This window comes from Balaenoptera physalus, assembly GCF_965194825.1.
Source record: "Balaenoptera physalus genome assembly, chromosome: 16".
Classification (NCBI taxonomy): Eukaryota; Metazoa; Chordata; class Mammalia; order Artiodactyla; family Balaenopteridae; genus Balaenoptera; species Balaenoptera physalus.
In genome coordinates, this window is record NC_138898.1 from 92,477,861 (window position 1) to 92,503,962 (window position 26,102).

A 26,102-nucleotide genomic window follows, 5' to 3' on the forward strand; every position below is an offset into this window, starting at 1 on the left:
TAGAACAAGGGTCCCCAACCAGGGAACCAGGGAACAAGGGTTCCCTGTTAGGAACCGGGCCGCACAGCAGGAGGTGAGTGGCGGGTGAGCTCCGCCTCCTGTCAGACCAGCAGCAGCATTAGATTCTCATAGGAGCGCGAACGCTACTGTGAACCGCGCGTGCGAGGGATCTAGGCTGCACGCTCCGTATGAGAATCTAACGCCTGATCTGAGGTGGAGCTGAGGCGGTGACGCTAGCGCTGGGGAGCAGCTGCAAATACAGATCATCATCAGCAGAGAGGTTTGCACAGAGAACGTAATAAATCAGTCGCTTGCGGACTCATCAAACTCCTATCAGTGAGTGGCAAGTGGAAAACAAGCTCAGGGCTCCCGCTGATTCTGCATTATGGTGAGCTTTATAATGATTTCATTATATATTACAATGTAATGATAATAGAAATAAAGTGCACAATAAATGTAGTGTGCTTGAATCATCCTGAAACTATCCCCTCTCCCCCTTCCGTGGAAAAACCATCTTCCACAAAACCGGTCCCTGGTGCCAAAAAGGTTGGGGACCGCTGCCCTAGAAGGATGTACCTTCATTTAGGTCACGGAAAGGAGATTTTAAAAGGAAGTAAAACTTGTTTTTGAACCACAGCATAGGTAGAGGCAAATAGATAAATTATCTTTATGAAAATAACTTTTTGAGCTTCTTAAATTCAGGAAATGAAAAATTTCCTGAATACAGCAAAAATTTCTTCCTAGATACAGCACAAAAAGCACAATCCATAAAAGAACAAATCAATAAATTAAACTTCTTTTGGGAATTCCCTGGCGGCCCAGTGGTTAAGACTTGGCGCTTTCATTGCCATGGGCCCGGGTTCGATCCCTCGTCAAGGAACTAAGATCCCACAAGCCGTGCGGCACGGCCAAAAAAAATCACCTCTCATAGGCTGTTAAGATTGTGTCAGGTGTCCTGACTCACTGCAGCGCTGCCTCTGAATAGTTCCCCTAACGATGCACAGAAGCGAAAGCGCACCGCTAATGCTTCCGTGGCAGCCGCGTGGCAGCTGGGCTGGACAGCAGCTGGGGGGGGGGGGGCACCCGACCCGCCTGCCTTGTGGGAGGTGAGGGGTCGAGCACGTGGTGCCCTCTCAGCCGTGACACTGAACGTCTGACCAAAGGTAGAAGATGGGGCTTCTTGCTGGATGTGAAAATGCGTGGCTCTCAAGGCAGGGGTCCCCATACTTTAGGGACATCGGAATCCCCCGGAGGGCCAGCTGCTGGGCCCCAGCCCATCGTCTCTGATTCAGTAGGTCTGGGCCAAGGCCTGATAATACGCATCTCTAACAGGCTCCAGATGGTGCTGAGGAAGGACACGCAGAGGACACAGAGGGCAGAGGGCAATCAGGAAGCTGGGCGAAGACCACACCTGAGGGCATCCTCCATCCTTGTAGTCGTCAACTACAGACATGGGGTTTGGAGAGAAACTGGCTTCAGAGACTCGGAAGGGTCACTGCGGTCAGGAGTTGCGTCACCATGGGGCCGGGGGTGCAGTGACCCAGGTCTGTGCTGCAGGTTCAGTTCTCAGCCCTTCTCCAGGTCCGACCCCCACCCGGAGGGTGAGCCCTTGGAAGCCTTGCTGACACCCTTGTCTTAACTTGTTTGGAGCTCCTGCCACCCGGTGTCCGGACAGGGCACTACAATGAGCAGCGGGGACCCCTCAGTCCAAAGGCCCAGGATTCTCGAGGCTGCGATCACTGTGAGGTTAGATCTAAGGAAAAAAATGAGTCTCAATTTCAATTATCAAAATACACAAAGACAGGCATACAGAATAGTTATAATAAATATTTTAAGTAATATTTTCAAACACCAAAGCATAAATGTTAGTATTTGATTTTTGGAAAAAACACAGCATTTTTTTCCCCTTGTGTTAACATAAATATTTGGCTTATGGAAATAAAACTCACTTAAAATGAAATCTTTTAGGCACTTGGGGATAGAAAGTGCAGGAAAATATAATACAACTTTACTGTACTGCTACTTACAAGAGAGCAACCAAAATTATATCTGATTAAACATCCTATTTTCAACTGTCAGAATTACTGACCTAAGAAAAAATACTGTGACCAAATATATCCACATAACATTTTAAATTCCAGTGTATTTTAAATGGGAAAGATTTCACTGATAATAGTTCTTAAGATTTCAAATTCTTTTCAGTCTTTCACTGAGAGATATTAAGTTTCAGGAGAAAGAACATTTCTTTTAATCATTTTGTCTTTTTTCTTTTTAAATACTCAAGAACCTTCTCGGTGGGCATTTAAGCAAGAAAGAACCAATGAGCCATGAACCTAGCAGTGCACGTAGACTAAAAAAAAGAATGTGCTGATTTGGTATGAGAAGCTGACATCGAATTTGAAGTTGGCTGTCGGTTTCTGGCAGACCTCTCAGTGAATTGCATGAGTTGGCCATAAAGTACAGAAGCCACTCAGTGAAAGTCATTTATTTCAAAAACCGCTGGGTGTGAAGAATTGTCCCGGCAGAGCACCGGCCGTGGTGCTGAGAGAATACAGTCTTCTCGCTGTTAAAGGCTTGCTTGTGGAGGTCCTCGGCTGTCCACAGAAAGGTGCCCTGTGACGAGATTTAAAGGCCACGCGTCCCAGTGCAGGTGAGGCCGAGGCCTGGGTGTTCGCTCCCCCTCCAGCTGCTGTGCTGAGGCTCTGCTCCCAGGACTCTGGTCACGGGGCGGGTGGCAGGGCCTGCAGGTGCTGTAGCAGCTGCTCGCAGTGGGTGGGTGAACGATGCTTATGGAGGACGGCCTCCATCTCTCTCACCAGGAGGTCAGGGAAGAGGACACTGCCTGCTTTGAGGGCCTCTGCAAAACAGGAAAACACCTTTATGATGCCAGGAATAAATACTAAGCCAAGCTTAGCTTCATATTAAAGTTACAACAGCCATAAACAGAGCAGAGTGCAGAGCAAGGGAAGTGATCGGGGGTTAGGAGGGCATTGCATAACGATTAAGGGGTCAGTTCTCAAGAAGACATAACGATCCTTATCACGTATGAGCCCAGTAACAAACAACGTGAGGCAAAACCGATAGCTGTGAGGAGAAATAGATTAATCCACTATTGTGGCTGGAGACTCCCATGCCCCTCTCTCAGAAACGGACAGATCCAGCAGGCAGGAAATCGGTAAGTACACCCAAGCGGAACCCAAGAGCACCATCCATCAATCAAATATCTATAGACTATCTCATCCAACGATAGCAGAGTATACATTCTTCTCAAGCTCCCAAGGAACATTCACTAAAATAGACCACGTTCAGGGCCATAAAACACACCTTCACAAATATAAAAGGACAGACATCATACAATCTCTGCTCTCAGACAACAATGGAATTGAACTGGAAATCAGTAACAAAGAGATAACTGGAAAATTCCCAAATATCTGGAGATTAAACAACACATTTGTAAATACCACAATGGTCAAAGAAGAAATCTCAAGAAAAATTAAAAAATATTTTGAACTAAATGAAAATGAAAACGCAACTTATCAAAATCTGTGGGATGCAGTGAAAAGCAGTGCTTACAGGGAAACTTATACCATTAAAGGCACACATTAAAAAAAAAAGATCTAAAATCAATAATCTAAATCACCACCTTAGGAAACTAGAAAAAAGAGCAAATTAAATCCAAAGTTAGCAGAAGAAAAGAAGAATCAGAGCATAAATCAGTGAAATCTGAAACAGAAAATCAACAGAGATCATCCACAAAACCAAAAACTGGTTCTCTGAACAACTCTTTGCCCACAAATTTGATAACCTAGGTGAAATGGACCAATTCTCTGAAAGGCATAATTTGCCAAAACTCACATGAGAATAGACAATCTCAGTAGACCTATATCCGTTAAAGAAATTGAATCAATAATTAATAACCTTCCCAAACAGAAAGCACCAGCCCCAGTAGGTGAACCAGATGAGTTCAGTGGCGAATTCTACCAAACGTTTAAGGAAGAACTGATACCAATTCTCTGCAATCTCTTCCAGAAGATAGAAGCACAGGGAACACGTCCCAACTCATCCTATGAGACCAGCATTACCCCGATACAAACTCAGAAAAAGATACTACGGGAAAAGAAAACTACAGACCAATATTTCTCACGAACATAGATGCAAAAATCCTCAACAAAATATTAGCAAATCAAATCCAACAATATATAAAAAGCATCATACACCAAGACCAAGTGAGATTTATCCCAGGTATGCAAGGCTGGTTCAACATTTCAAAAATCAATTAACGTAATCCATCACATCAACAAGCCAAAAGAGGCATCACATGATCATATCAATAGATGCAGAAAAGCATTTTGACAAAGTCTAACACCCACTCATGAGTAAAAACATTCAGTAAACTAGGAATAGAGGGTAACTTCCTCAATAATGAATACCTATGAAAAAACCTACAGTTAACATGATACTTAGGGTAAGAAACTTGAAACTTTCCCACTATAATCAGGAACAAAGAAAGGATGTCCCCTCTCACCACTCTTTTTCAACACCAAACTGGATGTCCTAGCTAATGTGATAAGATAAGAAAAGGAAATGAAAGATAATATACACATTGGCAAGGAAGAAATAAAACTGTCTTTGTTTACAGATGACATGACCGTTTATGTAGAAATTGGAAAGAACTGACAAACTCCTGGAACTAATAAGTGATTATAGCAAGGTTGCAGGATACAAGGTTAACATACAAAAGTCAATCACTTGGACTTCCCTGGTGGCACAGTGGTTAAGAATCCACCTGCCAATGCAGGGGACACGGGTTCGAGCCCTGGTGCGGGAAGATCCCACATGCCACAGAGCAATTAAGCACATGTGCCACAACTACTGAGCCTGTGCTCTAGAGCCCGCATGCCACAACTACTGAAGCCCGCATGCCTAGAGCCTGTGCTCCGCAACAAGAGAAGCCACTGTAAAGAGAAGCCCGCACACACAGCAACGAAGAGTAGCCCCCACTCGCCACAACTAGAGAAAGCCCGCGCGCAGCAATGAAGACCCAACACAGCCAAAAATAAATTAAAAAAAAAAAGTCAATCACTTTCCTATATACCAGACATGAATGAGTGCAATCTGAAATTAAAACAATATCATTTACAGTAGTACCTTCCAAAATGAAATACCTTGGTATAAATCTAACAAAATGTATAGAAGATCTATATGAGAAAATTTACAAAACTCTGATGAATGAAATTAAAGAAGAACTAAATAAATGGAGAGATATTTCATGTTCATGGACAGGAAGACTCACTATTATCAAGATGTCAGTTTTCCCAACTTGATCTCTATATAGATTCAATGCAATCCCAATTAAAATCCCAGCAAATTATTGTGTGGATATTAACAAACCAACACAATATCGAAGGAGAAGAACAGAGTTGGAGCACTGACACTACCCAACTTCAAGACTTTCTATAAAGCCACAGTCATCAAGACAGTGTGGTACTGGCAAGTAGATCAATGGAACAGAACAGAGAGACCAGAAATAGGCCCACATAAATGTGGTCAACTGCTCTTTGACAAAGAAATAAAGGCGATACAATGGAGCAAAGACAGTCTTTTCACAAATGGTGCTAGAACAAATGGACATCCACCGCCAAAAAACAAAACAACAACAACAACAAAATCTAGACACAGACCTTACCTCTTTCATGACAATTAACTCAAAATTGATGATAGACATAAATATAAAACTCCTAGAATATAACATAGGAGAAAACCTAGGTGACCCTTGGGTATGGCAATAATTTTTTAGATAAACACCAAAAGTATAATCCATGAAAGAAATAATTGATAAGCTGGACTTCATTAAAATTAAAAACTTTTGCCACAGATTGAGAGAAAATATTTGCAGAAGATACATCTGATATATATGGAAACACAAAAGACCCCAAATAGCCAAAGCAATCCTGAGAAAGAAAAACGGAGCTGGAGGAATCAGATGCCCTGACTTCAGACTATACTACAAAGCTACAGTAATCAAAACAGTATGGTACTGGCACAAAAACAGAAATATATATAGATCAATAGAACAGGATAGAAAGCCCAGAGATAAACCCACGCACCTATGGTCAACTAATCTACGACAAACGAGGCAAGAATATACAATGGAGAAAAGACAGTCTCTTCAATAAGTGGTGCTGGGAAAACTGGACAGCTGCATGTAAAAAAATGAAATTAGACCACTCCCTAACACCATACATAAAAATAAACTTGAAATGGATCAAAGACCTAAATGTAAGGCCGGACACTATAAAACTCTTAGAGAAAACATAGGCAAAACACTCTTTGACATAAATCACAGCAAGATCTTTCTTGATCCACCTCTTAGAATAATGAAAATAAAAACAAAAATAGACAAATGAAGCCTAATTAAACTTAAAAGCTTCTGCACAGCAAAGGAAACCATAAACAAAACGAAAAGACAACCCACAGAGTGGGAGAAAATATTTGCAAATGAAGCGACCGACAAGGGACTAATCTCCAAAATATACAAACAGCTCATGCAGCTCTATGTCAAAAAAAAAAAACAACCCAATCCAAAAATGGGCAGAAGATCTCATCAGACATTTCTCCAAAGAAGACATACAGATGGCTAACAGGCACATGAAAAGATGCTCAACATTGCTAATTATTAGAGAAATGCATATCAAAACTACAGTGAGGTATCACTTCACACAAGTCAGAATGGCCATCATCAAAAAGTCTACAAACGGGGCTTCCCTGGTGGCGCAGTGGTTGAGAATCTGCCTGCCAATGCAGGGGACACGGGTTCGAGCCCTGGTCTGGGAAGATCCCACATGCCGCGGAGCAACTAGGCCCGTGAGCCACAATTACTGAGCCTGTGCGTCTGGAGCCTGTGCTCCACAACAAGAGAGGCCGCGATGGTGAGAGGCCCGCGCATCGCGATGAAGAGTGGCCCCCGCTTGCCGCAACTGGAGAAAGCCCTCGCACAGAAACGAAGACCCAACACAGCCATAAATAAATAAATTAAAAAAAAAAAAAAAAAAAAAAAAAAAGTCTACAAACGATAAATGTTGGAGAGGGTGTGGAGAAAATGGAACCCTCCTACACTGTTGGTGGGAATGTAAATTGGTACAACCATTATGGAGAACAGTATGGAGGTTCCTCAAAAACCTAAAAGTAGAACTACCATATGATCCAGCAACCCCACTTCTGGGCATATATCTGGAAAAAACTCCAATTTGAAAAGATACATGAACCCCAATATTCATAGCAGCACTATTTACAATAGTCAAGACATGGAAGCAACCTAAATGTCCATCAACAGATGAGTGGATAAAGAAGATGTGAGAATATTACTCAGCCATAAAAAAAGAATGAAATAATGCCATTTGAAGTGACATGGATGGACCTAGAGATCGTCATACTAAGTGAAGTAAGTCAAAGAAAGACAAATATCATATGATACCACTTATACGTGGAATCTAAGAATATTATACAAATGAACTTATTTACAAAACAGAAATAGAATCAGAGATGTAGAAAACAAACTATGGTGACCAGTGGGGAAAAGAGGGGAGGGATAAATTGGGAGACTGGGATTGACACATACACACTACCATATATAAAATAGATAACTAATAAGGAACTACTCTATAGCAAAGGGAACTCCACTCAATACTCTGTAATGACCTATACGGGAAAAGAATCTAAAAAAGCATATGTATATGTATAACTGACTCACTTTGCTGTACAGCAGAAACTAACCCAACATTGTAAATCAACTCTACTCCAATAAAAATTTAAAAAATAAAAAATTAAAGGGAAACAAAAAAATTAGCAATAAAGTCTTAAGAAAGACATATCTGATAGAGGACTATTATCTGTAATATACAAATCTTAAAACTCAACAATATGAAAACAAACAACCCAATTAAAAAATGGGCCAGGGACTTCCCTGGTGGCACAGTGGTTAAGAATCTGCCTGCCAATGCAGGGGACATGGGTTCGATCCGTGGTCTGGGAAGATCCCACATGCCATGGAGCAACTAAGCCCGCGCGCCTAGAGCCCTGCTCCACAACAAGAGAAGCCATCACAATGAGAAGCCCGCACAACACAACGAAGAGTAGCCCCCAAACGCAGCCAAAAAAAAAAAGGGGGGGGCAAAGACCTTAATGGACACCTCATCAAAGAAGATATACAGATGTAAAATAAGCCTATGAAACGATGCTTCACATGATATGTCACCAGAGAAATGCAAATTAAAATGAGATATCGCTACACACCTATCAGAATGGCCAGAATCAGAACACCACATGCTGGCAGAATGGGGAACAACAGGGACTCTCATCATTGCTGGTGGGAATGCAAAATAGTGTGGCCACTTTGGAAGACAGTTCGGTGATTTCTTACAAAAATAAATATTCTCTTATGATATGATCCAGCAATCACATTCCTTGGTATTTACCCAAAGGAGCTGAAAACTTACGTTGGCAAAAAACCTGCACACAGATGTTTAGAGAAGCTTTATTCATAATCGCCAAAATTTGGAGGCAACCAAGATGCCCCTCAGTAGGTGAATGTATAAATAAACTGGTTCATTCAGACAATGGAATATTAGTGCTAAAAAAAAAAAAAAAAAAAAAGAGCTCTCAAGCCACGAAAAAACATGGAGGAATCTCAAATGCTTATTACTAAGTGAAAGGAGCCAATTTGAAAAGGCTACAGACTATATGATTTCAAGTACATGACATTCTGGAAAAGGCAAAACTATGGAGACAGTAAAAGATCAGTGGTCGCTGAAGTTTGGGAGGGCGGGGAGACAAAACAGGTGGCGCACAGAGGACTTTTAGGGCCGTGAAACTATTCTGTATGATACTATCAACGTAACGATGGATACATGTCATTATATACTTGTCCAAACCACACGATGTACGGCACCCAGAGTGACCCCTAACGTAAACCGTGGACTTGGGGTGACTGTGGCGTGTCTGCGAGGCTTACTGACTGGACCAGATGCAGCACCTGGGGGGGCTGCTGACCACGGGGGAGGTGGTGCATGGTGGGGATCAGGTGTGAGGGAGTCTGTGTACCCCCTGCTCACCGTCTGTACGAACCGTGCGGTCTGTACGAACGGGGAGGGCGACGGCTGGCCGAGAGCCCCAGTCGAGCGCACGTGCCGGCCCCTGGTGCAAAGCCAAGGCAGACAACCTGTCTGCTCTCAGCTGTCGCCGTTGTAAGCAGTTTCCATTGGTCTCGAATTCACAGTTTGTTTCCGTTGCCCGGAGAGCAGCGACGCGGCGCCCTCACTCAAAGCACAACGGGGCACCTGAACTTGCGGGTGGCCTGGGCAGGGGCTCTCAAAGGGTGCCCCAGGGTTTCTGGGGGCCCTGAGACCCTTCAGGGGGTGTGAGTCAGAACTCCGTCCACAGTGACACGAAGGGCGTGACCCCCAGCTCACGGGGCACCCTCCGCACTGAGGGCTCAAGGCCAGGGCGGCACAAGCACTGGCCGGGCTCTGGGGAGTGAGTCACTGCAAGAGTCAGTTAATGTCCTCAAAGAGGCATGAAAATCATCTACTTCATGAAATCTCAACCCTTGGGCACCCAACTTTTAGTAAACTCATTCCAATGAAGTCTGGATCTTCTAGGGACTGACAGAGTCTGCCCTCCACCGAGCGCCCAGCGTGGATGGTCACAGATCACGCCGTGGCTGGATCTGCTCTCTGTCTGCTTCCTGTTCATCCCTCCTCTGCGTCCTTCTCGTTCTCCTTTCTTGACTTCTTTTGGGTTATTTGAACAGTTTTTAGAACTCCACTCTAAACTGAAGTCTGTTTATGGCCATCTCAGCCATGTGGCTTCGCTCACACGTTGGTGGTGGTTCAGGGGATACGACACGCGTCCTTCCTTTTTAGCTTTTCAGCACCCTGGGATGGAACGGGAGGCACACGCGTGTGCAATGGGGCCGTGGGCTGGGCAGCTCCCAGACACCACTTTTACTTGAAAGAACGACCAGTGACAACTGCCTCTTGTTATTCAGACTTGGGGACTCAACAGGATGCTTTCTTGTAAGCGAATGAAGTGACAGTATTTGTGGCTGATGATAAAATTTAAGCTCTCAAGCAGTAATCAGAATTATAGAAACTTGTTTCTGCCACCAAAAGCCTGACAGCCTCCCGAAGCTGTTCTTTCCAAGACTTTTCTGAGCTTGATGCCAACAGTGACTTTTTGACACTGAGAACAGAGCGCGTCCACGTTAGCGAGCACACAGGGCGGAGAGATGGACTTGAGCGGAACGGGTGTGGTTCCACAGTGGCTCCAGAGTCTACACTCCAAGGAACCTTGAGGAGACTACCACCTGTCCAGTCAGGGTGCGGTAAGGAAGAGGACCGCTATCAAGGTACTCCTCTCTTCCAACTACATCTGTGGTGGCCGTTTGTTTTTCACATACTTTAACCAAACAACACACATCACAACCGACGCAACGCAGAGATGTGCGTCTGGTTGTTTTCTATCAGCGCGACATTAGAGAGATTCACAAAAATGTAAAATAATGCCACTGTTCTTGTTATTTTGTTTTACAAAACACACCTTTCAAAACCACGTTATTTATGTTAAAATGTAATGGGTTTTTTGTTATTTTAAACAAATTAATCAGTATCTTAACATTTTCTCAAGTTTTAACTTCTACCACGGTGAACACCAGGGGCCGTAACCCACAGGACACAAGCTCGTTGGGACCCGCAGTGACTCAGAGGACACGGGTTGCGAGACTGCGGGCCCAGGGGAGTCCGGGCGCCCGGCCAGCTGCTCCCGTGCGCTGGCCCGAGTACGGGGAAGAAGCTCTTACCGAGAACTGCGTCCTGGATGGCGCTCTCGGGGTCGTCCAGGTACACGAGGAGCTCCCTGTACAGGTGCTGAATGTTGCTCTGGTAATAGCACTTCCCGGCCTCGTTCCTGACACGCTCCAACCAGGTGACCAAGGTGGAGGTGGCCGCCAGCCTCACCTCGTTGGAAACGTCATCCAGGCGCTTCAAGAGTTCTGCAAGGAGGGGCCAGACAGGAGAGTGAGCAGAGGTCCCAGGGCAGGCGGCTCCCAGCTAAGCTCCCAGCACTTGTGGAGCACCGGCCCCCGTCCTGGGAAACCCACAGGCGGGTGCTGGGGAGGCGGTGGTGGTAGCAGGTGTCCCGGGACCCTCGGCCACTCTGGCCCAGCGGTGGACTCCGTGGACACAGAGTGAAGGTGTGCTTCACACCCGGCCTGGGCGTCCTCGCCCTCTGACCTGCAAGGCGGCTGGCGGCCCCCCGGCTCCGAGATGCTCAGCCTCAGAGTCACACACAGGCCTCACGCCCCGGCTGCCCCATCCTCCCCGACGAGCAGACAGCACAGGAAGGGCGTCTGCTGACCCCGCTTTCCGCCCACCGTGGCTCTGGGGACAGAGCTGAGGGCCTGGTGACACGACGGCCACCAGCTACGTCAGCTGTGTTTCTGCTGAGCCTCTGGGACCAGATGTCCCACGCTGAAAGTGGACAGACAGTCCTTCCCGACCCGCAGAAATGCCTCCTGTGAACGGGTGAGACGTCTATCAATGCCTGCTCTTCTCACAGATCTAGGCGACGCGCCTGCCCCTACGACTGGCGCCTTTTAGAGACTCAGCCCCGCCCCCATCTTTGCTCCCAGGGTTTCTGTGTTCCCGCTTCCATCTGTTTCTCAACTTGCTTTTTTACTTCTTACAAACGTTTATTCTTACACATGCAATAGGTTCCAAGATAACACTTCATTCTAGCCGTAGGCGGCAACAGATGTTACGGCAGGGAATCCAGATGTTTACACAGGAGGGGCTAAGGGTCACCACTGCCTCAGGCACGAGGAACCGCTGACTTTTTGCCAGATTTGTTAGTTCCGCCTGTGAGCAGGGGGCCCTTCCCCGCCGCCTCTGCTCTCAGCTCCTCCGGTTCTGCTCCTGTTTCTGCCGGCTCGCCCGCTCTTCCTCGTCCGCCTCCCGGGCTGCTTCTTGCCACCCTTGGGGCCAGATGTGGCCCCTGCTGCAGGAAGTGCTCAACTCGTTTGGAACGGCTGTTACCCTGGTAGATTTCCGTGGATCTCAACCGCACGTGGAGAAGACGGCACTGAGGGCCTGTACCTTCCACCTCCTCCCAGCGTGGGCACGCCCACCAGCCCCTGAGCTTCTCGGCTGCAGGCCCACCTCCAGCGACGCTGCTCCGCTCGGGCCGGGTTTCGCTTCTGTGGCCGGGACTCATCGGTGCTCCCAGGCTCCAAGAGGCAGTGACACGGGGGACGCGAGGCAGGGCTGGCGCCCTCAAACCAAAGGCCACGGGGTGGTAGCCCCGGCTGCCGTGGGCGTCTAAGCTCCCACCCCGCAATTCCGGTCCACAAGACGTCTGTCCTGTTTCTCGTGCTACGTTACTTATTCAGTGACATTCAGTGACGTCATACCTGTCACATCCATGTTTAGACTCATAGCACCAACCTGACCAGAAGTCAAAGTAGCATTTTCTATTTTTCCTACAAAAGAAACAACTGTCAAACAAACAGAGGCATATGATTTGGAAAAGAAGAATGTCCTACCAGGATAAATCTTGATGAATTTGTCTGGATCAATCACACCGTCAGAGGTCTTTAAAAATACGTTAATGATTCGGCACGAAATTAATCGAGTCATCTGAGAATCTTCTTCCAGGGTGGTCAGAATTTGAGGCATCAACATTTCCTGCACTTCCTGTATCTGCGATAAAAAAAACCACACAAGCTATGGGTCAAGGCTGGTGCCACCCTCGTGACAGAGACCGCTACTCACGCACCGTGTACTTTGCCCGTCACTGAAGAGACTTGGTTTTGATGCGAGTGTGACTGAGTCTGGAAAGCTACTTGGAAATTTCTATGTAAGAAGCAGATCTGAATCTTGATTTTAAAATCCAGGTCATTTGAACATCGGTCAGTTGGTTTTTAAAAAATCTGTTATCCAGAAAGTCTTAGGCACCGATCCTACACAGCCCACTACTTACTAGCAGGACTGGGTATCGTGTCCAGTAAAGTTTGGGGGACATTTCAACTTAAGTAACAGCTGTTCAGGTACCACAATGTTTTGCCTACTTCTACTGTTTCCTCAATTCCTCATCTAACTGGAAATATGAATACAAACAACACTCTTGAGTCAGACTCCTGTGATGAAGTTCTTTTCTTGTAAACAGTAACAATCACCTAAGAAAACCCCCAGGTGACCCAAGGAAACAACAGGCTTTCCCCCCAGACCTCCGCTCGCCCTCCGGCCCCACAGTCCCGTCCCCTCGGTCTGTCTGGGAGCATCTGCTGCCACTATCAGGAGACTCAGGTGAGCGCCCTTCACCTGCGGCAGGTGCGCCGGGCAGGCCCCAGAAGCCCAGGGCACAGCCTGTTCCCCTCTTGGGTCCAGGACGCACGAGCCCTACCTGCTCATCTGACAGGACCCCGCTGCTGACAAGCGCCCAGAGGCAGGACACGGCCGCTGTGCGGATGGCCGCAGCCGTCCTCCCCGCGTGCCACTGCAGATTGGGGACGAAGATGTCCTTGATCAGGGTGTCCAGGTAGCCATGGAACTGTCTGGAGTGGACGCAGGAGAGGGTGGGTGAGGGGGGCACCGAGACTCCCCGAAGGAAGCGCTTCCATTTGGGAAACGGACTGGGCGGAGGGAAAAGGCCAAACAGACAAAACAAGCGGAAATCGAACACTGGACGTTGAACGAGAGCCCCCGCTCCCCGGGGTAGTGGCCAGGGAGGGGACGTGGGGCTCTCTCCCACGGCTATCACGGGGCAGGGCTGCACTCGGGTTCCTGCCGCCTCTCCTGGGACCGGACCCTGGGGCTGGGGGTGTATTCCAGCCTCCCTCCCACTCTGTGGCCGAGGGGCTTCCCCAACACCCCTCCTGGATCTAAGAAAAGGGTGGCCGCGCTACCCCGAGCACCGATGGGGCGGCACGTCACTCCCACAGGCGGCGACCTTACAGAGACAGGCCTCGAGGTCCCTGCGACCACGTGAGGTCCCTCTGACCACGCCCGCTACCTTGGCAAGAGGGCACCCTGGGGCTGCGCCTACGGTCCCATGTGTCAAGACACCGGGAGACACGGATGTTCCCGCCAACACAGTCGGGGACCTTCCTCTTGACACGCCGTCAGGACAAAGACAAAGCAAAACGAAATCGGGATCCCAGCCCCGAGCGCCACTGGCTGGCCTGGCCACCCGGCAGCGGAGCCACACGTGCGGCCCCGTCCAAAAGCCCGGGGAAAAGCCTCAGCCCTCCGTACGACTCCTGTACCCCACGGGCCTCTGCTGATGGAGCAAGACGTATTCTGCCCAACAAAGGACGCACTGACTTGCTTCCCAGGCCCGTTCCGGAGCGCGCTTCACGGGGGGCTCCCGCCTCCAGCGCCAGCTGCTTCCGGACCTGGACCAGCGCGAGGGCCTGCGAGCCCACGGCTGCGCGGCGGCCCCAGCAGGGGGCACTGCAGAGCCAGCGGCGCCTCCGACAGTGGACCTGGTGCAGGGCGACTCACACGCAGTCAAGGTTTTCTGCGTGCGTTAGTTCTTTAGCAAGGAGCTGCTGTTCCCTGCAAAGGGATTCACCAGGGGACTCTCTGGAAAGCCCAGCCCCGTGTCCTGGCTGAGGCGGCCCACGCGACGTGGCCACGAGGGCCTGAGGGCCGAGCGCTGGCCGTGAGGGGGGACAGGCAGTGGGACTCCAGTGATATGCCGGGAGCAGAAAAGGCACTGGACTCCCCAAGAATGAGTACCCTGCGTCCAGAGGACGCACAGCTGTTCGCACGCAGCTGGGCCCCGAGACCAGGAAGCCCAGCCCGGACAGGCCCACGGGCTCCTCCAGAACCACCAGCATCCGGGCCTCGCCCCACGGGAGAAGCTCCGTAACGTCCCGCACGAGGGGACGGCACTGGGCGGTGTCTGGGCGCCCAGAGAGAGGAGCAGGCCTCCTTCACTGGGGGTCGCACTCCAGCCAGGGTGCCCCTGCCCCCGCCGTCCTCTGGCTGGGGGCCCTGCACCACCTGGGTGTGCGGGTGCCAGAGGCGCTTTCGGGGGTGGGGTGGGGTGAGGAGGGGCCGCGGTCCTTTGCTATCTCAGACTCTGCCACTTTGTAACCCTGAGGTTCAAAACCAAGCAGGTGTTGCTCTCCAAAATCTTTCCTGCCTGTAAAAACAGTTAATCCTTGCACTAGGTAATTGTAAATTGAACAACTTTCTTTTCCTGATAGCGGTTTCTTTCCACAAGAAGACTTCAAGGGCAGCTTCTTGAGGGAACTCAGTTCAAGAGTGGGGGCTTCTTTCCTGGGGGCTGACTGTCCTCAGGGGGACGCAGCAGAGCAGGGGCCCCGAGGGGTAGTGACTGATCCGCCAACTCTCTACTCTCGGGGCAGCTGCCAGACCCGACTCAGTAACCTTTTTATAGTCTCTTCTAACCCTTGAAGTCTTTGCAGACAAGCAGGAAATAAAATTTCCTGCAATACAATGGGCTGGCTAGAGGCCCAAGAGCAGAGATCAGAGTAACATCCAGAGAAGTGAAGTCTGAATAATGACCCGTTATTTCCCCAGGAAAGTCCAGGACAGGCCGACGACAAAGATTTGCTCCCTCTCAGGGGATGGGTCCCCAAACAGCAAACAGCATCTCACTGCCTGACGCCCCACAGCCCGTCCTGCCGGGGATGCTGTGTCGCTTTGCAAAGGGGGAGGGCGGGGCCTGCAGACGGCTCTGCTCCGGGCCTCACGTCCAGCCTGGGCCGCCCGCCTCCTTCCCTTCGGGGCCCCGAGCTGGAGGCCCGGGTGTTCATGCTGCCTCAAGTCCCTCCGGAGGACAGGAGTTCCCTAAGTTCTAACCTTAACAGTCATTCAATCAATTCTCTGTGAGGCCTGAAAGGTACCAGAAGCCTTTTAAAGCTAAGAACAGCTGATGTACAAAACAGTAGTAGTTAACATTCCCTAAAACTTTTTCATTCAACGGAATATTAATGACCACAAGAACGCGACTGATTTAGTGTCTCTGTGCGGTGCACTCGCTGCCCGGACTACACCGTTTCCCTGGGGTGCTGGCTGTGTGGGGAGCCGCATGACAGCAGGACCCAGAGCTCGGGGTCACCCCAGGTCCCACCTGAGCCCTCAGTGGGGAGCACGTGGGGACCACTCAGCTGCAGCACAGCGTGGGGGGCAGCATGGGGGGACCGCGTGGGGGGCAGCATGGGGGGACCGAGTGGGGTGGTGGGGAAACCGCGTTGGGGGGCAGCATGGGGGGACCACGTGGGGGGCAGCAGACCTACCCCTGCGAGTCCACCGTCTCCCTGGCTCCCAGCAGCAGCCCCGTCAGGGTGGGGAAGAGCTTCAGGCGCATGGCTGGGTCGCGGGCTGGCTGGAGGCAGCTCCTGAGGATGGGGACCAGCTGGGGCAAGACTTCTCCGAGGGCAGGGCCTAGAGCACAGACAGGGGCCTCATTCCTACGTGGCAAGAGGATGGGAGGACGGGAGCCCCGCAGCCGCTCTGGCCGCAAGAGGAGGCGCGTGCTGGGCACGGCCAGCGGACGTGCACCCTCAGCTCCGGGAAGGATGCTCCCAGCCCAGGACGCCAGGTTCCCCCTCTCCCTTTGACCCTAACCCCGCCATGGCTCTAATTGTTCGGTATGTAAACTTTCTTTTTTTTCCTACATCTTACCAAATTCTTAAAAAAATTTAAAGTCAAGCAATCTTTTTTTTTTTAATTTATTTTTAAAATTTATTTATTTTTGGCTGTGTTGGGTCTTTGTTGCGGTGCACATGCTTCTCATTGTGGTGGCTTCTCTTGCTGCGGAGCACGGACTCTAGGCACGTGGGCTTCAGTATTTGTGGCACGTGGGCTCAGTAGTTGTGGCTCGCGGGCTCTAGAGCACAGGCTCACTAGCTGTGGCACACAGGCTTAGTTGCTCCGCGGCACATGGGATCTTCCAAGACCAGGGCTTGAACCTGTGTCCCCTGCATTGGTAGGCAGCTTAACCACTGCGCCACCAGGGAAGTCCCCAAGCAATCTTTTAAAGGCCAACCAAAACCCATTATTCGGACCATGTAGGCTGCTGGATGTGTGACCCTGAGCCTGGCAGCCAGCGTCCTTTCCCATGCCTGTTACTAGATGAACAAATGGTGCCACTGTCCCCGAGCCTGGAAGGATCCCAGACGCAGTGACGGTGCTCAGGACCTGGACCTGCACGCAATGGGGAGAACACAGTCTCCGCGGTCTAGACGTGAGCCGCAGCTCAGAAGAATCGGGTCACCAGCTGCCCTCCCCGCCAGGCCCTGTGCTGACCCAGGACATCGTGTGTCAGAAGTGAAGCCGTCGCCCTCAGGCCCTCTGGTTTACGCCCAGTCTGCTACTTCTGTACGCAGTCAGGACTTCAGTCTTTTCAGAGGCATCACCTCAAAGGCCAGGGTCAAAGCCAAACAAGCGTGGCTGGAGGGTCCACTGTAGCCCGAAGCTCTGCTGCTGCCCGGGGGCACTGTGGCCAGGAGCACGGCACACAAGACCGCGAGCTCGGAGTCCCGCTGCCCCGCCGGTCCTACCCTAATCCCCGGGCAGGAGGCCAAGCGGGCACAGAGGGTAGGCAGCACCTGGGGGAAGAGCACGGGCCACACAGGACGCCGTGCAAAGTCACGCTTTCAAGGTTTAACACAGGGACTTCCCTGGTTGCCCAGTGGTTAAGAATCTTCCCTCCCATGCAAGGGACGCAGGTTCGATCCCTGGTCCAGGAATGAACATGCTGCGGGGCAACTAAGGTCACGCACCACAACTACTGAGCTCATGCGCTCTGCAGCCCATACGCCGCAACTACTGAGCCCATGCACCACAACTAGAGAGAAGCCCATGCACCACAACTAGAGAAGCCTGTGTGCTGCAATGAAGAGCCCACGTGCTGCAACGGAAGATTCCGCGTGCCGCAACTAAGACCCAGCGCAGCCAAATAAATAAATAAATAAATAAATAAACAAAATTAAAAACATACATTGGTCCTATGTCACACTCTTGAATTCTTCTAAAAAAAAAAAAAAGGTTTAACATAAAAATGTGTGCCTGGGCAGACTTTAAAGACCCACGTTACAGCAAGCCTTCACTATAAAGTTCGCAGCATCTTTTCAATTAAGGTTTTGTTCCTTAAAACAGCTGTTCTCCGCAGGTTGAGAGTGACCGTGAGTGACTGTGAAGAACCAGGCCTGGGCGTGCCGCCTCCTGGGTGGTGCCGAGCAGCTCTGCCCGTCTGTGCCGGGGCTGCTGGGGCCACCACGGGACCAGCGCTCTGCACCCAGCCCGGGGGCGCCCGTCTGTGGCTCACCTGAGTGAGTGAGCACCACGTCAAACTGCAGGAGCTCCTTGGAGTGGCTGGTCCAGTCCTGGTGCGAGGCAGCCAGCCGCTCCAGGAGGGCGCCCACGTGCGCTCGGAAGAGCTCCTGGCTGCCGTCCATGCTCTCCACCGCGGCCAGCTCGGCCAGCGTCTCCTGAACCTGCGGGCGCAAGTCACAGGCTGGGGCGACCCGATCTTGGGACTCACAGACCCCACTGGAGACCCGTCCTCACCACCTGAGGGAGGGAGAGCCACTCGGGCACACGCCACGTGGCCCGGGGCTCCCACGACGCCCCTCCCGTCTGTATGAGAAATAACGAAATGGACAAACGAGCATCTACAGGCAGTTCAGGCACAGTCCCCCCACCCCAGGATGCCCCACCCGGAGCAGGGCAGTCCCTGCAGGGCGGAAGGCTCACCCTGGAGCCCCAGCCAGGCTCCATCTGTGCAGAAGGGGGAGCAGGCTGTTTCAGGGACTGCACGGAACAGACTTAAACCATGGGTGCCAAAGGTGGGCCCACGTCCTCGCTCTCCGAGCTCTTCACCTGACCAGACCGCCGGCGACAGCGTGTCTGCTGCTCTGCGGGCTCAGAGGAGAGGGAGGACCGGACCCTCCTCCCCCTAGGGCTGCAGGAACAGGACGCCCCCAGCACTCTGTGCAGCTGTCCCGGGGCCCGAGTCTGGCCTGCAGACTCACCCGTAACGACAGATTCGGCTTTTCTAGTATTTACAGCCCTATAGTGACGGCCTCCCTGCTCAGACACGTGCCCTCCCGAAAGGGGGTTTTTAAAGAGAGGAAGAAAACACAGTTTAGGAAGGCGCCGGGGAAGGGGAGGGCAGGCGGGGGGCCTCCCGGACACAGTGTGGATGGAGAGGGGGAGAGAGAACCAGGGGGAGAAGCCGAGGTCTCAGCTTGGGGAGAAGTGGTCAGACAGCCGGGTCTCTGGATGGTCCTTGCAGCTGCACGGAGCTGGATGTCAGAAGATTTTAAGTTAAATATAGAGCCTGGGGTGGGGGGGCGGGGGGGGCACCTCCCTGGCGGTCCAGTGGTTAAGACACCGTGTTTCCAACGCAGGGGATGCAGGTTCCATCCCTGTTTGGTGAACTAAGATCCCACATGCTGTGTGGCACGGCCAAAAAAATAAGGAAGCAAGGAAGTTCAATGGAGAAAAGAATTTGAAAAAAAAAAATACAGAGCCAGGGGAATGGAAACAACTGTGTAAAGCTGGGCTGCAACTAAATAGGAAAATCATGATATTATTTTCTCTCCTGACCTCCGGTGCACGTGTGTATTCTTAACCTCACTGAAACGCAGATTTGAGACGAGGGAGGCCTCATTTCTTGTCTGTTTCTCCTAGATTAAGCACCCGGCCTTACTCTGAGATCCTGAAGCCAATTGGCAGTTGGAGGGAATTTAAAATCCCGTGTGCCCCTGAGGCCGCCTCGAGAACGCCTCACCCCGCGCGTTCCAGACTCTTCCATCTCAGGTAGCCAGTGTGCTGGGCAAGTGCCCCTGAGGCCGCCTCGAGAACGACTCACCGCGCGCGTTCCAGACTCTTCCATCTCAGGTAGCCAGTGCGCTGGGCAAGCCCGAGGCTTGGAGTTCGACGGCAGAGACTGACAGATGGCAGCCTCCCGTCCCGGGAATGAGGCAAAGCAGGAGGGCCCCCTCACCTTGGCACCAAGGCCCGCGGGTCCCCACAGCGCCAGGACGGTCACCAGCACCTCCACGAGTGGCACGCCGGCCCCCCGGCAGTCCTCCCGGCTCACGGACACCACGGCCTGCACGCACTGCAGCAGGCGCTCCCCGTACAGGCGCTGCGGAGAGAGCGGGGCACCGTCAGCCACCCCTGCACCCGCCCGGCGGCCCACACGAGGCCCCACTGACCAGGGCCACGGAGCCACGGCGACCCCGCGAGTGGACTGGGCCAGGCTTCTGGCACATCAGCCATAAAGAGGGTGCCCGTCCGCACGACAGGGAAACCGAATCCCTGATGAATCCCCGAGAATCGAGGAATTCACGGCAACTTTGTTAAGTGCTGGATGGTATTTGAGTCACATTTTAAAAAGTTTGCGTGTGTTAGTGACACACACTGTGGAGGTGACAAGTGGAAGGACAGGGCATCTTGGAGCTGCTTTGAGCACCCCGGCTCTTCCCACCTCCCCCCCCCAGAGTCAGATGGAAGCTGGACCGAGGGGGACGCGGCTGGAACCGGGCGGCAGGCACGAGGGGTGCACACTGCTCCCCTCCCCTTCTGTGCACTTCTGAGTGTTTCTATAACACTAAGTTAAGAAAAATAAATAAAATTCTGTGATTCAAAGATGCTTCCAGACTGACGGGGGACAAGGTGACACCTCGGTTGGGTTGAGCCCATCTCTCACCTCCCGGGCTCCAGCCTCATCCACTGTGAAATGGGGGCCAGGAGTGGGCACGGGGTGGGGGCCCCAGAGAAAGAACTGCCTAGAACACCCCTCCCACACGCCTGCTCTGCTATGTTTCATAAAGGACAGAGGGAACCGGGGCAAAATGCTTAAGGTATTTTTTTTTTTTACTAATGGGGGTGTGAGCTCAAAAGTTTGGTGAAGATTTGGCTAGACAATGGATTGGTTCTAAATTCTGAGTCAGCTCTAAAATCCTATGACTCATTCACAAGTGATATAAATCATGGAAGTTTAAACAAAAAATTCACTGTGGCATGTCCCCAGCCACTCGGGGGTCCTAACTCCCCCGAGAAGCCAAAATTGGTGTTTTATTCAAATACTTACTTTTCCCACAGCCCCATTTCTTTCAGACCTGGACTGACTGATTGATTGATTTTTTTGAGGGCATGATTTTGGCTAATTTCTAAATGACCTATAATACACATTTAAGGAGCTACCATTCTTTCAATTAAAGTAAACAGGGATTGGGACTTCCCTGGTGGTGCAGTGGTTAAGAATCCGCCTGCCAATGCAAGGGACATGGGTTTGAGCCCTGGTCCAGGAAGATCCCACATGCTGAGGAACAACTAACCCTGTGCGCCACAACTACTGAGCCTGCGCTCTAGAGCCCGCGAGCCACAACTACTGAGCCTGCGTGCCACAACTACTGAAGCCCACGCGCCTAGAACCCGTGCTCCGCAACAAGAGAAGCCACTGCAATGAGAAGCCCGTGCACTGCAACGAAGAGTAGCCCCTGCTCGCTGCAACTAGAGAAAGCCTGCACACAGCAATGAAGATGCAACTCAGCCAACAATAAATAAATTTAAAAAATTAAAAAAATAAAATAAACAGGGAGTTGCTCTCAGCATTGGCTGAGCCATCTCTCGACACCTGCAGATGCTGGAACTAACCAAGGGTCTGTGTCCTTCACGAGCACTGCCCTCCTGCTGTGAACACGGCACCACCTCTGAGGAAACGGGGCCTTAACGTTCACGGATTACACGATATTTAACCAGAGGATTTTCAACATCTACCTACCTACCTACCTACCTACACACACACACCACACACACACACACACGGAAAAAGAAAACAAGACACAGAGGGAACTGACACAGAGGGAGATGCCACAACTTCACCGGAGAAAGCGCCAGGCACTCCCATCCCAGACCCCATACCCGATTCCTGAGTAAACAGGAGGAAACGAGTTACTTCTGTTTTATCAACCGTTTCTGCATCTCAGTACCCTGTCGATAAACAACCAGATTTCAAAGCAGAGGCTCAGGTCCTGTCAGCTGAGCCCAGGCCCAGGCAGATGAGCAGAATGTCTCTGGGGCCCTGCTGGCCCAACCCGGGGCCTTTACATTTAGTCTGGTCTTGAAGCATCTGCGGCCTGTCCTCACAGCCCCTGGAGAACGACTGCAGGAAACGCTAGCATGACCCCTCCCCGTGTGGAGGCCGTGCCTGCTGGCCGCCGGCGTGCGGGGACGGGAGTGGCTCGCACGCCTGGGGGTCACACCGGCTGGCCCCTTGGCCAAAGGCTGGCACGTGTCTAGAGACACGTGTGTGGATGAACGGTCAGGAGGGGTCCCTCTGTTTGCAGGACGGAGTAAATCTTTCCTGGAAGGACGGGAGGAACAGGAACCAAGCATGCGCTCTGAACTAGACGGATCGAGGGACCGTGGTTTCCTGTGACAACACTCAGGTGTGAAAAGACGTTTCCTTTGCTGCACAGCTTGCAACACGTGTACTGAAACACCTACACAAACTTTCAAGCTGCACCTTCTAGAACAGAAATGCTTCTGGAATGAAAATCCTCGTTGGAACCAGTTGAGTAAAAATGTGGAACTTTTTTCTGCATTTTTAGATTATCATAGTTTATCTTAAAAATGGGTTTTGGGAAAAGTTGAAATACGGCTGAAAACACCAGGAGGTGAAAAAGCCCACAAACGTCTCCCCTCCCAGACCTCTGCTCCAGCCCCACATCTGTGTTTCCGAAGCTGCCGTACAGGCTTATTAAGATGGTTCCCACACGGCTGTGAACGTATGTCAGAGTCAAGGCCAGATGCAGGTGTGGAAGTGCATCTCCCGGCGGCTGAGCGGGAGCTGGGCACCCCTGTGGTCCAGCTCTGTGGCCGTGGCAGCCACTGTCAAGTGTCAGGTGTGCGGGGCCAGCTTCCCATGGCCCAGGGGGCCTGCAGTGCATGGGTCAGATGCCTGGCGAGGCAAACGCTCGTTGCTCTACAGAGAGATGGGAGGGTCACTGTCCAATGCAAAGACTCAGGGTTTAAGCCCATCACAGCCATGCGAAAACAAGGTCATTATTTATCCTTCAATAGCAAACAATTGTAAATTATTCCAAATGACTAAGCCTAACTACCTACATTGTTTCAGCTTCAGATGTAATGGATTTACTGCTCAATTTAAGACAAAACAAATCTGTAACCACCAAGCACAGCTCCCAATAACAGTTGCAAATCAGCTTGCCTGTTGGAAGCCCCGTTAGAAGCCAAGTGACGGCGGTAAGAATAAGCTCACCGTGGAGACACCGCGTCCGACATGGACCAACAGATGGGGCGTGTGGACTCCCAGGTTCTCTGGGTGGGGGGGGGTGGGGGTAGGGGGGTCTCCATCCGAGACCACCCACAGCAGTGCCACCCTTAGAACAGAACTGTCCTCGACGATGGACGTGTTCTATCCTACACCGTCCAGTGCTGCAGCCACTGGCCACACAGGGCTACTGGGCGCTCGAAATGCGGCCAGCGTGACTGAGGACCTGCCTTTGCACTTTGTTTCATTTTACTTTAAACGGCCACCATGGTGGACGGAGAAGGATGGGCCAGGAAGCACGTGCGTCCAAACAGGAGAACCTCAGGGCCGCACCCCAGCGACCACGTCGGTCAGATGTCCCCACGAGGCCTGTGGGACTGACAACTGCTACGTGTGGACAGTCCCACAGGGGATTGAGTCACCGTGGAAATGGGTGGACTCTACGATCCCCCCAGCCCCACCCTCTCCCGCGCACACTTACCTTTTCAGACCCTTGGCAGATGTGAGCGTGGGCCAGCTCCACAGCGATGACCTTCACATGCGGCCGGAGGGCCTCCCTCGGGCAGCCCCGGATGAGGGAGGCAAGGACCAGGAGGCCGGAGGGGGAGGGAGACTTCCTCAGCGTCGACAAGATCAACTTCAGAAACACCTCCGGGCTGACGAAGGTCCCGATCAGCTCTGCGGATCTCGTGCACTGAGGGCAGATGGAGGAGGCCTGAGGCTGCCACCCCTCCCAGCCCCTCGCTGCTCTGAGTCTGCCATGCCCACTTTCACCTGCCAGAAACAGCCCTGCAGGCCCGTCTCTTCCTAACATGTGCTCAAACGCCCACGAGAATCGGCGAGTCCCCTCATGAGCTCAGAACTGCCCGGGGAAGGAGTTCGTGCCATTTGGCGGGGGGAGGGCTGTCAGCGCGTCCTCTCTGGGGCCCGGCTGCCTGAGCTGGACTCAGGGGGGCGGCTCTGCACGTCTGTCCGCGCAGTGACCGCTGCAGTGGCCTGCGGGTGGAGGCTGTGTTTACCTTCCGACACAGGGCCGCTCACCTGCACGTGCTTAGAGAGCACCTTTAAACGCCATTTTGTATGGGCACGCAGGCTGGATGCAGACGGCCGGGGAGAGCCCGGGGGCCGCAGGAACACCTACACCTGCACACGGGGGCGACGGCATGCCTGCTGCTATCTGTCCAAGCTCACAGACTGCAGAACGAAGAAGGGTGCACGAGGCCCCGAAGGACGGCGGAATGCCACTCACACTGCGGACCACGGCCATCTCCTCGTCGGCGCAGGCGCGGAGCAGGGTGCGCAGGACGGGCTCCAGGTGCTGCGTGATGTGGGCTTCCGCGTGCAGCAGCAGTACCGCCAGCAGCTGCGCCGACTTCACCCTGGTCCCCACCACCCAGTCGGTGATGTCGTGACAGATGGCGGGAAGGATCTTGGAGAGGTTTCGGAAGACCAGCTCCCGGCAGCCCAGCCCCGGGCGGCTCCCTGTGGGTCATAAAGATGGGTGGGAACCCGCGGAATGCACAAACAAGATCTCAATGACTCGTATGGAAAGTCGCTTACTACACGTTCCTCATTTAAGGCACACCTACGGGTTTTATTTTGAGGTCTTAAAAAACTCAAACCAACCCTGAAGACAGAAATGAAGCCACAAAGTGTCATAATTTACTTTAAGTTTTTACAGCGATCCTGAGGTGTGACACACAATAAACTACATGCTCGAAGGGCACAACCCTGTAAGTTTTGACAAATGGATACAACTGTGAACCATCGCAGCCATCAAGATGACACACACCTATCGCCCAGAAGGTCCCTGTGCTCCTGGCGATGCGCCCCGCCCTGCCCTCCCCCCAGGCAGCCCCGGTGGCTCCCATCGCTGTGCTGTGCGGAGCCGCAATGTCTAGATCTTCTGTGAGTGCAGCTGCGCAGCACACGCCCCTCCCTGCCTGGCTTCCTCCGCTCTGAGGCCCATCAAGTGGTGGGGGCGCCGGCCCCTGCTCACTGCTGAGCGGTGTTCCGGCACACGGACAGACCACAGTCTGTCCACCTGCCGACGGACATCTGGGCTGTTCTGCCATGGGCTGTTGCCGACGAGACTTCTCTCGGGTGGGCGCCCAGGAGCGCCACGGCTAAGCACATGGAAGGCGGGCACTAAACTGTTTAAGAAATGGCCGAGCGGTTTTCCAACGCTGCTGCACTGCTGTCTGCCCTCCCCAGCCATGCACGAGACCTGAAGCTCCTCCACGTCTGCACCACACCTGGCGTGGGCAGTCTTAGGTCAAGCTTCCAGGCAGGGAGGGGGCATCTCCTTGTGGCTTCAATGCGCATTCTCCTCATGAGCAATGACCTGGAGCACTGTCTCATGGGCGTGTTTGACATCTGTGTGTCTTCAGTGAAGTGTCTTTTCAAATTTTTTTTGCCACTAAAAAAACTGGATTGTGTTCTTGATATTGAGTTTGAGAGTTCTCTCTGTGTTCTGGACACAAGTCCTTACGTAAACAATTTGCAAACATCTCAGTCTGTGCCTTGTCGTTTCATTCTCTTAATGTCTTTCAAAGAGCAGAAGTTTTCATTTTGATGAAAAGCAATTTATCAGTCATTCTTTTGTGGAGTGTATTTAGGTCGTACCCTTAGATCCATGTGGCATTTGGGGTTAATTTTCGTTTATCAGGAGGGTTGGATCCAAGCCCACTTTTTTTTGCACATCCAGTGATTTCAGCACCGTTGCTGAGACGTCTTTTCTCCCCTGAATTGTCTTTGCAACTTGCCAA

The 26,102-nt window shown here is 51.7% G+C and overlaps 1 protein-coding gene across 3 annotated transcripts in view; it reads right to left on the reverse strand.

The window, feature by feature from the left end:
- Positions 1 to 643: 643 nt before the first annotated feature.
- The window catches only part of DNAAF5 (dynein axonemal assembly factor 5), a 36,761-nt gene continuing 11,302 nt past the window's right edge, over positions 644 to 26,102 (reverse strand). The window contains exons 5-13 of one of the 3 annotated variants that reach the window (XM_082430637.1): positions 24,584 to 24,816; positions 23,816 to 24,028; positions 20,038 to 20,181; positions 18,355 to 18,523; positions 16,322 to 16,469; positions 13,456 to 13,606; positions 12,596 to 12,752; positions 10,856 to 11,047; positions 2,471 to 2,857 (exon numbers count right to left, since the gene is read on the reverse strand). In XM_082430637.1, the coding sequence (XP_082286763.1) occupies positions 2,721 to 2,857; positions 10,856 to 11,047; positions 12,596 to 12,752; positions 13,456 to 13,606; positions 16,322 to 16,469; positions 18,355 to 18,523; positions 20,038 to 20,181; positions 23,816 to 24,028; positions 24,584 to 24,816 (1,544 nt within the window). In that variant the 3' untranslated portion in view covers positions 2,471 to 2,720. Of the gene's footprint in view, positions 1,754 to 2,470; positions 2,858 to 10,855; positions 11,048 to 12,595; positions 12,753 to 13,455; positions 13,607 to 16,321; positions 16,470 to 18,354; positions 18,524 to 20,037; positions 20,182 to 23,815; positions 24,029 to 24,583; positions 24,817 to 26,102 lie in introns of those variants that run through there. The other 2 variants (XM_082430639.1, XM_082430638.1) reach the window with 2 other exon arrangements.